The sequence below is a fragment of the Rhinolophus sinicus genome, linkage group LG11, assembly GCF_036562045.2.
Source record: "Rhinolophus sinicus isolate RSC01 linkage group LG11, ASM3656204v1, whole genome shotgun sequence".
In the NCBI taxonomy this organism is placed as follows: domain Eukaryota; kingdom Metazoa; phylum Chordata; class Mammalia; order Chiroptera; family Rhinolophidae; genus Rhinolophus; species Rhinolophus sinicus.
Window position 1 is genome coordinate 55,329,999 of NC_133760.1, and position 16,707 is coordinate 55,346,705.

At 38.4% G+C, this 16,707-nt stretch overlaps 1 protein-coding gene across 1 annotated transcript in view; it reads right to left on the minus strand.

Moving 5' to 3' along the window:
* The window catches only part of CNTNAP2 (contactin associated protein 2), a 1,478,782-nt gene that overhangs the window by 467,005 nt on the left and 995,070 nt on the right, over positions 1–16,707 (minus strand). Inside the window, exon 13 of the mRNA XM_074316028.1 lies at positions 10,606–10,806. Coding sequence (XP_074172129.1) covers positions 10,606–10,806 — 201 coding nt within the window. The remainder of the gene's footprint in view (positions 1–10,605; positions 10,807–16,707) is intronic.

Below are 16,707 nucleotides of genomic sequence, written 5' to 3' on the forward strand. Positions count from 1 at the left end.
ATCCAATGCTCATTGCAGCTTTATTTACGGTGGCCAAGACATGGAAACAACCAAAATGTCCTTCAATAGGTGAATGGATAAAGAACTTGTGGTATATATACACAATGGAATAATATTCGGCGGTAAGAAAAGATGAAATAGGAACATTTGTGACAACATGGATGGATCTTGAGAGTATAATGCTAAGTGAAATAAGTCAGACAGAAAAAGTAGAGAACTATATGATTTCACTGATACGTGGTATATAAACCGAAAACAACAAAAGAACAAGACAAACAAATGAGAAACAAAAACTCATAGACACAGACAGTAGTTTAGTGTTTATCAGAGGGTAAGACGGGAGGAGGGTGGTAGATGAGGGTAAAAGGAATTAAATATATGGTGATGGAAGAAGAACTGACTCTGGCTAGTGAACACACAGTGTGATTTATAGATGATGTATTACAGAATTGTACACCTGAAATCTATGTAACTTTACAAACAATTGTCACCCCAATAAACTTTAATTAAAAAAAGATAAAACATAAATAAAAGAAACAAAAAACAAAACAAACAAACAAAAAAGAATGCATTTGTAGATATTGGTTACACTCATATCTAAAAAGTTACTTTAAAACACTTCAAAGCCAAATATTCATTTTTAAAACTACCTACTATATTAAGTCACCTTTTGCTGCCTTTTACTAGTGTGGATAATATGTATCTGGTGATTCCAAAATTCAAGTCATTTGTGAAAGTCTGTGAGATGTATGTGCAATGATTGTTCATGTGGGACGTGCACATTTCTGCTTTGGTCAACATTATTCCATTAATACTTCTTATTTTTACATTAAAATCTTATGAGTTATTCTACCAGTTCTCTTTATGCAAACTCGTAACTGTGGTTAGAAGAGCTAAACCCTCTGTCTGCCCATGATTATGGGTTAAGATTCATTTAGTAGACTTCAACATTTCATAATATTGGTTCTCCTAATTTTGTTGCTTTGATCACCTGACCATTTTGATGTTTTGAGATAAAACAAAGTAAAAGTTTTTGGTTTCTAGAGACCTTCACATGGCTGCCTTCTAAGAAGAAAAATCCATTGACGTTAACATTTGGGCTAGCTAGATTGATATGACTTTATAAAAATGATGAAATACTAGATATAATCAACAGTCTGGCTGGACAGTGCTGCAGAGCAGGCCTGTCTGTTCCAGTCATTTCTCCCTGTTCCCTCTGGCCTTGTCCAACTGCCCAGGACCCTTCCCGTCACCCCACCCCTAGCCTGCAACCTAAGTCCCCTCCCTCCTGTCATGTTACGCAGTTTCCTCTCTTCCTCCCACTTACAGGAGCAAACAGAGTGATTTTGTTATTTTTTCAATAGAAAACAATTCTCTGCCCCAAGTGAATCAATCTCTACAGATACCAGTGTCCCAGCACCTGTCCTTCAGGCGCTGACCACTCACTGACAGACGGGCCATCTCTGCCCTTCTGCATTCTAATAGGATCTGGGAACAAACTGTCCACAGCAAATTGAAAAGGTAAGAATGCAACATTAGGCTCATTGCATGTGTTAGGCTTAGGCATGCGAGTTTCTTCTCAAAAGATCAAATAAAAGAAAAAAAAAGAAGACATCAACATTTTGTTTCGTATCTTACGTCTGAGAAGAAGGGTATAACCTTTTGTAACATTCTTCTCTTTCATCAATATACAATTCAGTTGCTCTATTTGAAATACCCTGATATTAAAAGCATGAACGTCGAGTGCTCTATAGAAAGAAAAGCATGTTTTTTATTTCTTTCACATCAAATGTTTTTCAATATGGTTCCAAAAACATTGTCATCTAAACCACATTTTTTAATATACCTGTCAGGGCTAAATCAGAAATATTGAAGAAAAGAAAAAGGTAGGGTTTCAAAATGAAGTTTTTGCAGCTTTTATAAAAGTCTCTTTTGGCCTTACTGCTTAAGAAAACAGCTTCAGCCTTCACTTTTAATTACGCTGAAAGCACAAACTAATGCCACAGTTCTAAATTCAAAATTTCCCAATTGACCAGCTTATTAGGTGGCCCCATTTTCTCTCTTTCCTGCTCCCTTCACCTCCCCTCCTCCCACCCTCTTTTCTTTCTTTTTTTTTTTTTTTTTTTAACATTTGAGTAGAAAACACATGGGGTGTAGAGACATATAAGCCTAGATTCTAATCTTGGTTTGGACTCCCAACATCGCATTAGGTGACTTAATTAACCCTTCTGAAGTTAAGTATCTTCAGTTATAAAATGGAAACAGTGATGTGTAACGTACAACGTTTTGGGGGTGGCCTGAATGAGTAACATATGTAAATGCCTGTGGTAAGCACTCACTACTAATGGCACTTTCCCTTCCTTCATTTATATCCCAATCTAATTTGGGGATAATTATTTTAAACTCTCATTTATCCAACTGTAGAGATGACAATATATTTAGCCTGAATTCTAGATCCAATACCAAGAAAAAACAAGTCATTTTCTTCCAGACAATTTCAGATATAGGGTAAAGGTCAAAATGGCTGGGGCATTTTCAGTCAACTGACACTTTGCCACATCATAAAATCTTCCCGGAAGCTGGTTCTGGTAAATTGTAGGCAAACACTACAGGGTAACAGAATCCAGTTGTCATTTGGGTGACCTAGTATTTCAGAGAAATGTGATCACTCACTGATGGAAAAATAACTTGGAAAACATACAGTCTTCGAAATAAAACTTATGTGTTATTCCATTCATATGCAATTGTATAAACATGAGTCATTTTAACTTTATTTCTCTGAGCTTCTTAACATTACCTGTACATCACATGCCAATGGGATGTGATTCAATTATAAAAATTAAAAAAGAAAGAAACACTGCAAAAAATAATGTTGATGGGGCGATAGAACTCTCTAGCAGCTTTCCCAAGGTTATGCATATAGGGTGTCCTTCTTTGGCTCAATGGAAAAGCCTCCCTTTGGGCACAGCTCTGAGTGAATACTGAGTTAATAAATAATGCCATATTCCTGGTGGGCACATGCCATCTTGGTTAAAATGTGGAATAAAGGTGTCGGCAGTTTTTTTTTTTTTTTTAAACAACATAGAGAAAAGAAAAATCTTTGTCTTTGACTTATCTTCCTCAGTCAAGTTGATCTACTTGATTCAGTCAAATTGCCACTGGTAAAACCACATATAAAATGATATTTTTACTTGGCAATTTGACACCAGGCTCAAATGTACCCTCATCAGACATGAAGAGATATGAGAATGAAAGGTCCCTCAACACCTCTAACTGGTCGAGCTCACCTGTCTCTGCGGACACAGAGGTACATGTTGCATAGCTGAGGGGATAAATCATCGCCACTCTGGGATTTCTCAGTTGTGCATTAAAAAAAAATGATCCCCGCTGGCTGTGTGGTCAGTTTTATGTGCTAACCTAGCAAGGCTGCAGTGCCCAGTCACTCATCGGAATGCTCACCTAGGTGTTGCTGTGTAGGTATTTTGTAGGTGAACTAAAGTCCTTATCAATTGACTTGAAGTAACTGTGCCAGATAATCAGGACAGGGCTGATTCAATCAGTCCAATGGCCTTAGGATAAAGCTGAGGCGTTCTTGAACAAATCGCATCTGTGGACAGCGGCTACAGCTCCTTCATGAGCGCTCCAGGCTGCCTTTCCTGACAGTGTGCCCCAATTTTGAACCTGCCTCGCCATGACTCACTATTGTGTAAACAAATTCTTTGTAACCAATTGCTATCTATCTATCTATCTATCTATCTATCTATCTATCTATCTATCTATCTATCTATCTATCTATCTTTTACTGGTTCTGTTTCTCTGGTTGAGTCCAGGCTAAAATGGTAGCCAACAGAGCTCTCAACCCCTCCCTCCTCCCACTTCTGAGCTTCCCCAAATAACTCCTGATCTTCCTTCCAGATGTAACCTTTGCAAACAAGGGAGGAGGGAAGATGTGACGCAAAATACACATGCTGAAATTTTAGAAATCACTACGAATTCTAGATTTAGTCCATCTTTTACCCAAGATGTATGAGTAAAGTCTCTTCAGTTTTTATAAAGGTCACATACAAACAACTATTTCTATTATCAAAAGCTCAGTCTATTTTTTAAGGCAAATGCCTCATACAAAGTATTATGTTTGCCTTCCTTGTATTCTCACAGCACCTAGCAGAGTTTTTTGTATTCAAGAAATGTTTGCTGAATGAATAACTCAACCATTCTTAAGAGTTACTCTAGATATTTCCAAGTGATTTTTATAGTAAAACTTTGATTCTTTTTTTCAGTGTCCTGGTTAGGAGACGTATATTTGAACATAATTTACAAAATCTCATCAATTAGGTGTCTCTCATTTTATGATGTCATTAAAATGGATAATTTGAAAGATAATATACAGACAAGAATATTTCTGGTTTAAGTGCATGGGAAGACAATTTCCAAATGCTACCGTGATATAGAATCACTTCAAAGTCTCCATTCAATCCAATTTTAATCATAAAAACTAAGCGACACACGTGGGTACTCACAAAACAAAATGGCAGAAATAAAAAAGAGTCTTCAGCAAGTTACAGAAGGTCAATATTCTTCAAAGTCTCACCCAAAAGCTCAAAAAGTTGGCAACATGAAATGTTAAGTATCCTTTTAGTAGAAGTAAGTCAAGCTTTGCTCCATAAATTTTACCTTAAAATTAATTTACTATTCGGAAATACTGGACTTGATCAAGGGTCACTTGGCGAATAACATTTCTAATCATAGACAGAAAAAGTAATCGACAAGAGGGAAAATGTTTGCCACAGCGGTTGAAGACATGGGGTGGGGACAGACCCTGCTGGGGTCAGTTGTAGCCTCACTCGGGTCACAGGGCACTGACCTCTCTATGAGCTCAGTTTTTTCAGTGTGTGGAAATGGTTTACACCGTGTTTCCCCGAAAATAAGACCTAGCCAGACAATCAGTTCTAATGCGTCTTTTGGAGCAAAAATTAATATAAGACCCGGTCTTATTTTACTATAGACTGGGTCTTTAAAATATAATATAATATAACATATAATACCAGGTCTTATATTAATTTTTGCTCCAAAAGATGCATTAGAGCTGATTGTCCGGGTAGGTCTTATTTTCGGGGAAATAGGGTAATCAGATAGATTTGCATTTGAACCCCAGCTTTCCCACTTCCAGCTCTAATGACCTTCACAGAGTTTATTTGCCTTTCTGAGACCTATTTTGAAAAATGGAGATAATAAAATCTGCTTTGCATAACTTTGGGAGTTAAATGAGATAAAATGTCAAGAACAGTATTGGTCAATAAAATTTAATGTAAATGTCTACCCTTTCTCCCTTCTCAGAAGAGCAGGTGTTCAGTTTTTTGTTTGTTTTTGTGTGTGTTGTACCAAGGCAAATTCCACACTCTTTTCTCTCCTGGGCCCTATTATATTCCTTTTCTGTTTTATACCTTTAACCTCATCCTTTCCACTGCCTTCTCCGTTTGTAAATTTACTCATCACTCCCTCATCCGTAAAAATATCAAAAATTACCAGAACCTCACTTTGGCTCTACCTTGGGATTAAGCAGCAAGTCTATATTTAGCCATCTCTCTAGCATCGACGTTTTTGAAAAACTTCACTTACTGTTTCCTTTTCCCATTCATTCTTCAGTGGCTCCAACCACCAGACCTCACACAGGAGCCTCGCATCAGCCAAGGATAGGGCCTCGCTTCTTTTCTAGGACGTCTCACCATGGATCACATCTTACTTTTCTTTCTTTCTTTTTTGTTTTGTTTACATTTTTACTTGTTTGTTTATTGTTAAACACTCATTTCCCTTAGCTTCCCCATTCATTACAAGGCTTTCCAAATTTGATTCTCTTCCTAGGGCTCTGATCATTACTTTGGAGTCCCTTAAGCCAACTCCTTCAATCACTTTTATAAATTAATGTTTTCTTTCCTTCTGTGTTGTTGTTTTGCTCCTCCCATGAACTCTCTGAGACATCTGATGGAGGCATTCTAACTGTTCACAGTCATCCACTTTATCTCTATTCCAGGGTACATGGGAAGATTGCATTTTTCCCTTCTCTAAAGTTACCCCACATACAAACAATCATGAATCCTGTTGATTCCACTATCTGAACTTTAAAAAAAAAGAAGGAATCTTTCCTCTTAATTCCCAGTGAACCTTCCAGTCATCCAAACTCATCTGCACTCCAGAGACATTGTGCCGGATGGTCTCTTGATACAAGCTCTGCCCTTCATCTATTCTGTTCTCTACCTCACAGCCAGATCTCTGCCTCCCTCCACTCAGAACCATTCCCTCACCCTTCCAGTGAAATCCTTAACATCATGCAGAGTCTCTGGATTGAATTCCTCAGTCTCCTTTCCTTTCTCTCCCTCAAGTTCTCTCCTCCAGCCATTCTGAGTTCTCCATTACCATCACTGCACGTTCTGACATCTTCAACCAAGAATTCATCCTGCCATTTTTTTCTTAGCTAACTTGCATGAATCCTTCACATCTCAGTTTATATATCATAATTGCTGATATACAAGAAATGATAAATATTTGTGGGTTGGTTATCTTATCCATTATTCCACTTGAGACTTTCATCGACTCCTGTCCATATTGTGAAATAACCTCTATTCTCCTTGGGACCATTTTGTGCCTTCTAAGTACCATGTCCTCTGTGAAGAGTCTAGTTGCTTGAGTGGGGAATTTAATTTTCTAATTTTACCTTTTAGTTATTATCATCTTCCTTGCTTATTCCATTTAATTGTATCCTCCAATTTTAATGCCATTATTTAACACAATAACTAGATAAATAATTAGTCTTTTGATCAGTATACTGACTAATCACCATAAATCTCATTTACTGAAAATTCTAATCTTTAGTTACAGCTGGGCCATGTTTTTATCTATGTTGTTTCAAAAGTTAAACATCATGATTTCTTGCAATGTGTAGCACAAACTTAGAAAATTTACTTCACCAAAGTTTAGAATTTTTTTTCTAAAAACAGGTTATAAGTTACAATGCCAGAGTCATGTTTTCTTGTCTTTTGGATGCTACTAAATCACAGTTTAGTATCATGAAAGTATATTGAATTTTACACAGCCTACTTTACAGGCAAAATTGTGAACATAACTCTTTTAAATAGATACAAAACCTAACAGTAAACTACCCAAAAGGTCGGATAATTTATATTGCTTCTTTCAACAAAAGAAGCAATAAAACTATGGCTTATGAGAACTAGACTATGTTGAAGAATTAAAAGAAACAAAACACTGGAAAACAATTAAAACAACACTACATACAGTCAGAAAATAGAAAATATCAATTTTATACGTCTACAGTGGAAAAAATCTTTATGTAGGGAACAACTACTTCAGAATAATCTTAAGTAGAAAGTATAATGATCTGTAAAATAAATACCTGACTACAGTGCATCTAAGATATACAAACAAGCATTTTCAAAGCAGGCTACAGGCAGAGAGACACACTGTGTCCATCTAACAGTCTTAGGATTGGCCTTAAGACTTTACTCACATGGGATCTAATTAAACGTTCTCTTGGCATCTAATTTACCAATTTCTAGGTATAGATTTCATTGCTCAATGATTTCTGCCTTTTATCAGTTCAGATATTGTTACATTTGCAGTTCTGGGGGTATAAATATAAAATACTAATATACATTTTTAAGTTTTGGATAGCCCTCAATGGTTTTCTCTGTTTGGGTAGAATTAATTTGTTCATTCCCAAAATGGTATGCCTCATTCTGAACAGGCTCTCCTATGGGATAAAATAACTTTGTTTCATTCCTAGGTCTTTTTTTAACTTGGTTAAGGACAACTTGAATTAATAGTTACATTGTGAGAACAGATACCACTGTAAAGAATGGCAAAATCATTGCTTTAAAATTGATTCCATTTTCAAATTTTGTGTAATAAAAAAAAGAGGTAATATCGAGAGTCATATATTACTATGCTTGTAAAAGTTGTGAGAAACCAATAATGAGTAATTCTACATTTGTTAGGTAATGGTATGGTACATTTATCAAAATAAAAATGAGTTCCATATGCGTACAAAATCAACTCTTTATAATAACTATCATTAGAAATTATGGAGCCCCAAATGAACTCTTTTGGGAAGACTCTTAAAATAAAGAATAACATTTTAAGTGCATAGCTATTACAAACTCATTTGATATTCATTTTAATTGCCTTGGCTATAATGAATATACTTTGTATTCCAACAGATGTCACAAGTATGGCTGCAGAAGTTCCAATATAATTCAGTCTTAGTTAAGAATGAGTAAATGGATATTTAAAATTGAATGTTACCAGGAAGGAGAAAAGAAAACACAAGTATAGCAGCATTAGCTCCTTAAAACAGCAAATTAAAGATTTTTATTAAATTGTGTTCTTCCTTATTTGGACATATACCAAACACAATAATACAAAAAAACGTGTTGTATCAACCACTCCTTGCCTCAGCTGCTCTACAGATTAGTTAGCCTGGAAAGTAGAAATTGGGAGTGTGAAAAATGGCTCAGAAGATTAGGCTTAAATACACTTCACAATATTTAGAGACTGATCTATGAAAAAAGATTTTAAAAACTCTACTATGCCAATTTATTTCAGCTGAAGGGGCAGTTAACTATGTGTGCCATTTTATTCCAACTGGCCAGACACGTTCTAATATTCCCTTCGTCTTCTCCTACATGGAAGGAGGGCTCACATCTTCAAGTCTGACAGGAGACACCTTCACATCATAAATTACAGGGGGTGTTTCCTGATGTGTGGGTCACAGAATTACCTAGGGATGTCTGTTAAAAGCAAACATCCACGGGCCTCAAGCAAGTTCTAGCAAATCCGAGTTCTGGGAAAATGAGCACTTGGACAGCAACCTGCAAATTCTGATGTGTGCATTTGCTTAAAAACCACTGCCTGGAGGTGGGATGAGGTAATGTTTAGAGCTGTGCATTTTTCATTTCATTCCAATCGGTAAACATTTACGCGGTACCAATGCTATGTGAGTGAACATCGGATACGTACAGGTTTTCCGAAAAGACAAGAAGTGTATGATGCACTCACTGGTTGTCAAAGTACATTTATTAAGTATACTAATAACCTGCAAATGCCTGGAGACGCACTGTCTGAATGTTTGCAAACACAAGACACTGTGTTTATTGTCCAGATGAGCAATTCACTCTTAACGTCAAATCAGTAGTTCTTCCCCCAAAAAGGTGTCTGCAGGTTGAAATGTGTTTAGCTTATTATTAGAAAAGGTAACTGAAGTATTGTTTAAAAACAAATGTATCCTGTTTTTCCTGACCTTCTGGACATCCAGTGTTTTGAAAAGGAAGGTGACAGGCACTAGGGGAAGGACAGAGGGTCTCGATGAGGGAAGAGAGGAATGAACTACCAGACGGGAAGCACCAAAGGCAAAATGCTTATTTCCTACCTATCTCCCCTCGTGTCCAAACTGGACGTTACACTCACTTGAAAGTCGCATTGTACTTTTTAATGGCCACAGCAAAGGTCACACTTATCTGTAATTTTAACACAAGCCTTTGTATATAAAAAACACTCAAATTTTTGCCATGTTGGTGTACTGTTTAGCTTGTTACTCTTCTCTGTACGCTGCTCCCTACGACGCCGCTTCCAGCACCACACTGTTTGGGCACTGAACAGAGCAAAACTGGCCTCTGACATGACAACACCTCTTCCAAAGGTGCTGAATATTAAAAAGTAATCAATACACTACTTACTATTTATTAAGTCCTTAAGTGCATCAAATCCTATAATAAGCACGTAGCATATTACCTCACGAAATTCTCACCATCACCCTGAAAGAGGCATTATGATTCCTATCTGATAGAAAAACATACTGGATACTGAGGCATGAGTTCAGGGAACTCCCCCAGTGTCACACACCTGGGGGGTGGCGAGGCTGAAAAGAGTGACCCTGTGTTTTCCTGATGCAAAGCACATCCTGTATTCCCACTGTTATGCCACAGACTGGGACACTGAGTTTCTGTGGACATGTTGAATTTACTGCCAAGAAGCCCAGAGCGGATGGGTTTTGAGGTAAACATATTTCCAGTACCTTTGAAAGCACCGCTAAAAGTAAACCATTGTGGAAATCAATTGGATCTGACTTCCTGAGACAAAGCGATACTGTTCAATGACTACAGACAACAAAAAGTTCTAAATTCTACCATGATTCTGTGTGCTGCTTACCTGCGTAGAAGGCTTTCATCTTTACATTAAAGACAACTAAAGAACTCAAAGGAAATGACTCAAAAGTTCACAAGGAGATCTGGTAAACTTTTACCCACAGCAACTCCTGAGAATTAAGCACCAGACACCCTCTGACAAACACACATAGGCACATACATTGAAAATCTGTAAATTTAAAACAACGGAATGTTTGTTTCAAAAAAATCATACTTGCTTCGTGTCATTCCCCAGGCAACAAACCAATTTGACTTCTTCACGGCTGCCTGCAATTCCCAGACTGGCCTCTGAGATCACACGACCCACCACGGCCCACCTCCCGTATTGCCCAGGTAACTCCCAGCGCCCGCTGAGACAGTAAGTAGCAGTAACATCCCGTGCTCAGCCTACCTGGGGTGTTCAGCAGCCTGGACATCTTGCAGAAGTAGGAGACGTACTGCTCACAGTACTCGGCGCTGCTGGTGATGGCGCTGATTTGCTCCATGGAGGCGCTGTACAGGAGCTGCGTCACCGAGTACTTCTCCGGGCTGTAGCCCACCACGGTCGTCTGCATCTGCAGGTCGTGAGACACGATGGTCCACACTTTGTCCTCTGTGGGGAGCAGAATGCCACGGCAATGGGTGGTTAGCATGCCCATGCTTCTGCAAATGTCACACAAGTAACTGAGCTATGCTTTCCCTGGTGTTTCTCCCTGCACTGATGGAGAACAGACGGACGGACGGTCCTTCTTCAAGTAACCGCTACCATTGTCTCACATCTGAGTTCCACTTACAAAGTAGAAAAGTAATATATTTATTTTTATGAAAAGCAAAAGCTAGCTCCTGGAAACGACAACCCATAGCCTGCGTCCCTGGGTGAGGCTCTCACGTCCCCAGCATGGAGTGTGAGGCCAGTGTGTTCCGAGTCCCCCTGACTGGGAACCCTCACTCCTCTGCGAGAATGGTACCAGCTCCTTCCTGGATGCATGGTGCCCTCTCCGGCCTCTGGGTCTCTGTATATGCTGTTTGCTCTATTCACAACATGTGTCCTCATCCTGTCAACAAATGTGCTTTTCAACCTGACCTTTCAGGGAAAATTAGACAGTGCGCTCTCGTTCTGTGACTGAGATACTTCCCACCTGTCAGGTGATGCCCGTGAGGAATTACCTTGGTGTCCTGGCCCCTGACAATTCCAGTGTGTGAAAGGAATTGATGCGGCTGTAAGATTGATGTGGTTACACTATTGGGTCGGTGCAAAAGGTTTAAAAGGTTCAAAATAACTGCAAAAACCGCAATGACTTTTGCATCAACCTAATAAAACCTGAAGCGGAAACCTCACGATGTAGCCATGAATCTGACACTGCTCAAAGCCTTCATGTGGCACCGGTCTTGTTCAGAGTAAAAGTCTAGTTTTTCAAACAGCCGAGGGCTCCATGAGCGACCCCTTCTGTGCCGCTGTTCCCTCTCGCCTGGCTATGCTTCTCTGGGCTCATTTGGTTCCGGCCACACGGACCTCTGTGCCTTCCTCAAACCTGTCAGCAGGTCCCTCCTCGGAGCCCTGGCACTTGCTCTTTTCTCTGTCTGGAGCCATCTTTCCTCAGATGCTCTCACCACCCAGGCCTTCGCCTCCTCCAGGCTTTGCGCCAATGCCAACTTCTTTGCGGAGTCCCACCTAACCCTGCACGCACGTTCGCACACACACGGCTGCTTTCTAGCTCCTGATCCTGCTCTGTTTTTCTCCAGAGCACTTATCTCCATCTTAATGCATATTTTAATTAGAATGCAGGGATTGTTTTCAATGCTGTATGCACAGTGCTTGGAACAGCGATTGGCATAGAATCAGTCTTCAAAAGTATTGGTTGACTAGAAGAATGAATGAACAAAAGATAAACAGAATGCAAACACGTGGTCTAGGAACTTGTGGAAACCACTTCAGTTCACTGTCTGGCTCTGCCATGACTATCCCGACCGACTCCCGACCCTTCACTCCTATAAGCAATGATTTCCCTTTATCCATAACATGAGTCTATAATAGAGTGCTTTCCACTATGCTCTTCAATTGATTAAAACAAGTTCAGTTATGGTGTCATGCTGCTAATTTTCTCCAGGACAATTATTTTTCTAGTTTGACCTTCGGCCTGACCAGAACGGCCTTTCTTTAGCACCTCTGATCCAGCAAAGAAGCAGCAATGTACTTTAGTAATTCTGTCACTGTCTTACACAATTCTGACAACAAACGGATTTGTCATGTATATCCAGACCTGCAGATTTACAGTCACCTAATTAAAGATCCATTAATTAAATTAGGTGAATTTTATCTCTTTTGTGTTACAACCAGCCTCTGGTGTAGAACTCTCAAATGTTTGACATCACTTTCTTTTCTTTCTTTTCTTTCTCTCTTTCTCTTTTCTCTCTGTCTCTCTTTCTCTCTCCTTCCTTCCTTCCTTCCTTCCTTCCTTCCTTCCTTCCTTCCTTCCTTCCTTCCTTCCTTCCTTCCTTCCTTCCTTCCTTCCTTTTTTATTTAAATGCTTACCAGTAACCTTGTCCTGTAGCAATATGCCAGAACTTGCTCTCTGTAACTCATGATGGAACAGCATTCTAACCTGACACTTCTTTAAAGGCTCATAAGCCCCTTTATACACAAAAGAACGCTCATCGGGGCAAACATAAATGAAGTAAGTAAACAAAATGGTCATCCATTTATGGTCTGTCAGAAACTTTAAACACATTCATCAAATTGATGAGTCTCTAACATTTTGCTCCTAGTGACTTCTTGGCCCTAAACTCTACCTCCACCCATCTCACCACACACATTTCAGTATCAAACCCCTGTGCTATTGTCTTTACACAGTTTGCCTTGGACAGCATGGGGGTTAGGGGGGGTCAACCCCACATACAGTCGAAAATCTGTGTGGAACATTTGACTCCCCAACACTTAAATACTAATATTGTGTTTCCCCGAAAATAAGACCTAACCAAAAAATAAGCCCTAGCATGATTTTTCAGGAGGACATCCCCTGAACATAAGTCCTAATGCGTCTTTTGGAGTAAAAATTCATATAAGACCGGGTCTTATTTTCGGGGAAACATAGTAGATTACTATTGACCAGAAGCCTTACAGGTACCATAATACCATAAACATCAATTAACACATATTTCGTATATGCATTATATACTGTATTCTTATACTAAAGTAAGCTAGAGAAAAGAAAATCATAAGGAAGAGAAAATAAATTTACAGTACTTATTGAAAAACATTCCATGTATAAATGGACCTGCATAGTTCAAACCCATGTTGTTCAAGGGTCATCTGTATTTGTTTTATAACCCACTCATTCAACAAATATTATTGAGTCCCTACTGTATGACAGATATGGGTCTAGGCATTAGGAAAAGCACAGAGAAAACAGCATTCATAAATGTTTACATTCTTACATCCTAGTGGGGAAAAAACATAATAAGCAAAACATTAAAATTATATATATATATATATTTATGGCAAACGATAATGGTGAGGAAAACAACTAAATCAGGGAAGAAAAAGAATACAATGAGTGTATGGGGACTGCATTTTTAAACAAAGGGAACCATACCAGCCATCACTGAGAAAGTGACATGTGAATAAATAAGGTCATTATCCAGCAAACCAGGTAAATGGGAAAAAGTGTTCCAGACAGACAGAATACAAACACACATGTTCTAACTCTGGAGTATTTCTGGCGCTCTCCAGGTAAGAGGAGGCAAGTAAAGAAGAGGAGGATAGACAGCAGGAATTGAGGTCAGACATGTAATGGGGAAGGCAGGCTGTAACCTCAAATAGGATGGAAAGCCATTGACCTTGGAAGGGTTGGAGCAAGTTAAAGTAGCATGCTTTAACTTATTCTTTCACATCTATTCTTTGCTTCAATAAAATTATATTTCAGAAAGGTATGAGAAAAGAATGTATATACAGTTGGGGTGCCAAAAAAAATGTATACAAGGGGACACTTTGGTCAATGTTGCTCAAGCAGTAGTTCGCCGTAATCAGAAGTGTCTGAACTCGCCACTTTGAGCACCTCTTGTAACTGCAGAAGTCAAGCATGACTCGTATTCATGTTTTGTTATCGGTATATATTGATTATTACAGTTTTAACACAGTTTTCCTTTCTTGAAATGTGTATACATTTTTTTGGCACCCTCTGTATAACTTTATAAATATTTAAAACTTTTTACAGTGTCGTGGAATTATACAAAGTAATATGCAAGCTCTATTTTGATGGACTAGCACGAGTGTTATGTTGATGTAGTCTGCAAGTTATTTTTTAATGCTTGCATATTATACATTGCAATGGCTCCTTTCGAGACATTAAATCTTAAATGACAAACATACTAACAATTTTGCAGGTATCTGGCATCTAAAAGAAAGAAAGTGGCATGCTGTATAGATATATAGATTTCCCTTTGCTAGTCTCATAGTCAGAACATTAAGAATGGTATTCGCATATTCCATATTTATATAATATGCATTATCAGATACATGTGTAATGCAAATAGAAACTACCGTGTATGCCAAATTCGAAATTTCTGCCACTGTTCCATTTTCATGAAGAAGCAACTGATAAACTAGTATATTTCAAATACTCTCTTCGGATTAGTGTGTTATGAAAATGCTTTTGTGATTACTGAGAGCTTAGCATTTGTCTTATGCAATCACATATTTAAAATTTTTCACGTTGTATATTGTTTAAAACGCAGCTGATTTAATGATATGTTTCAAATACTGAGACCCGTATAGAACATATTATGGAACATATCCCTCTCTGTGGCAGTAGTGGGGTCTTCAAGGCTACCTGGTTTAGTTATGCTGATATGAGTACCTTAGAAAGGTGCCTCTGTTATCTCTACCAGTGGCTCAGTACCCTTCTCCTATCTGAAATTCTCAAGTAATTCCCTTCCTGAGAACTCAATTCCTTGCATGGCTGGAGTTCTGACCAGGGATTGATAAAGTCAGGAAATGACCGGTGAAAAAAAGCAAAGAATAACTCTTTCCAGAAGATAACCAGTTCTTTAACCATGTCTATGCTGTTTTTTTGACTCTGTTTTATGTTATGCAGACAATCTGAAGTACACATCATAGAGCAGGCCTATACATAGCACATTTTAATGAAAGTACAATCTGAGCTAAGTGCAGTGGAATTTGTTTTTTGTCTTACGCCCTCTGCACACGCAGTTAAGTGTCTTTGCTTTTTAGACAGTATCACTGTACTGGCTAATGCCCAATTTGCTAATCTGAGAGTGTTTTTCACCGTTATTCATATTAACTCTGAAATGATCTTTAAAAAGAAGGTCATTTACATTGTGAGCTACCTCAATTTCAAATGGTACCTAAAACTTGTTAGATAGGCATGACCAACATACAATGCATACATAGTACAAACTCCTTACGGTCCTATTATCGATTACTCTAGATCTCTCTCACTCTTAGAAAAACACACCAGGAACTGAACCGTAATACATGCTTCACCTAAGATTTTTCCATATTGCTATATGGACAATCCTAAGATTTATCATATTTGCTTGCTGGATAAAACTAGTGAATTCAGTTTGGTATATCCTTAAATTTTTTCCTCTATCTTTATAAACTGCATTCCAATAACTTTGTGGCTTTCTTTGGACATAGAAATCTTAATGGCGGTTACCCTGATTTAGTCAACCAACAACTGAACTCAACTATGAGCAAGATAAGAGCAAGGATCTCCAATGAAATGCTATAGCATTAATAAAAATTGCTTTTTCAAAACTTAAAAATTTGCCGCTTTAGAGGAGTACATAGCCAAGGGAAGAAGCCTACCCATTAAAGGAAGCCATATTTTCATGTGAAAAAAAAAATCTGAATCCCAATAATACCAATATGGCATTTCAGAGAGCATCCATTTAGACTTCTGCTTAGAGATTAAGAAACCGAGAATGAATCAGAAGTGATAAATGCCTTGCCCAAATGAAGACAAAGAGTTACGACAAACTGATGGAAACTTGGTCTCCTAATTCTGGATGTGGTGCTCTTTTCACTCCATATCTCTTTGGCTCAGTGGTGATAAGCTTGGTGACACATCCGAATTTTTATTGTCTTTCCTATAGCACCCCACTAATTTTCAGGGGAGAGGGGAAACATACAGATACTATTTTAGACTTTTTAAATATTATTTTTGTGACAACACTATGTAACCTATTGATTACATCAAGAAAAATGTCCTCAGACAGTATATAATCCAATCATGCACACGACCATCTATGGAGCTCCTGATGTTTCAGCATTGTGGCAGGTTCTGAGGATGTATGAATGAAAAGGACTTGAGGTCCTGTCCTCAACAAGCTTGGAGTCCAGTGGAGGTTAGAAAACATTAAGCCTGAAATTACAAATTACAAGCCAGTGCTAACACAGAGATGTACAGGGTCTGGGAGTTCACAGAGACCATCCACATCATGCCGCTTTAGAAAACCAGGAAGGGACCAAGCGGACATGGCATTTTCAGGG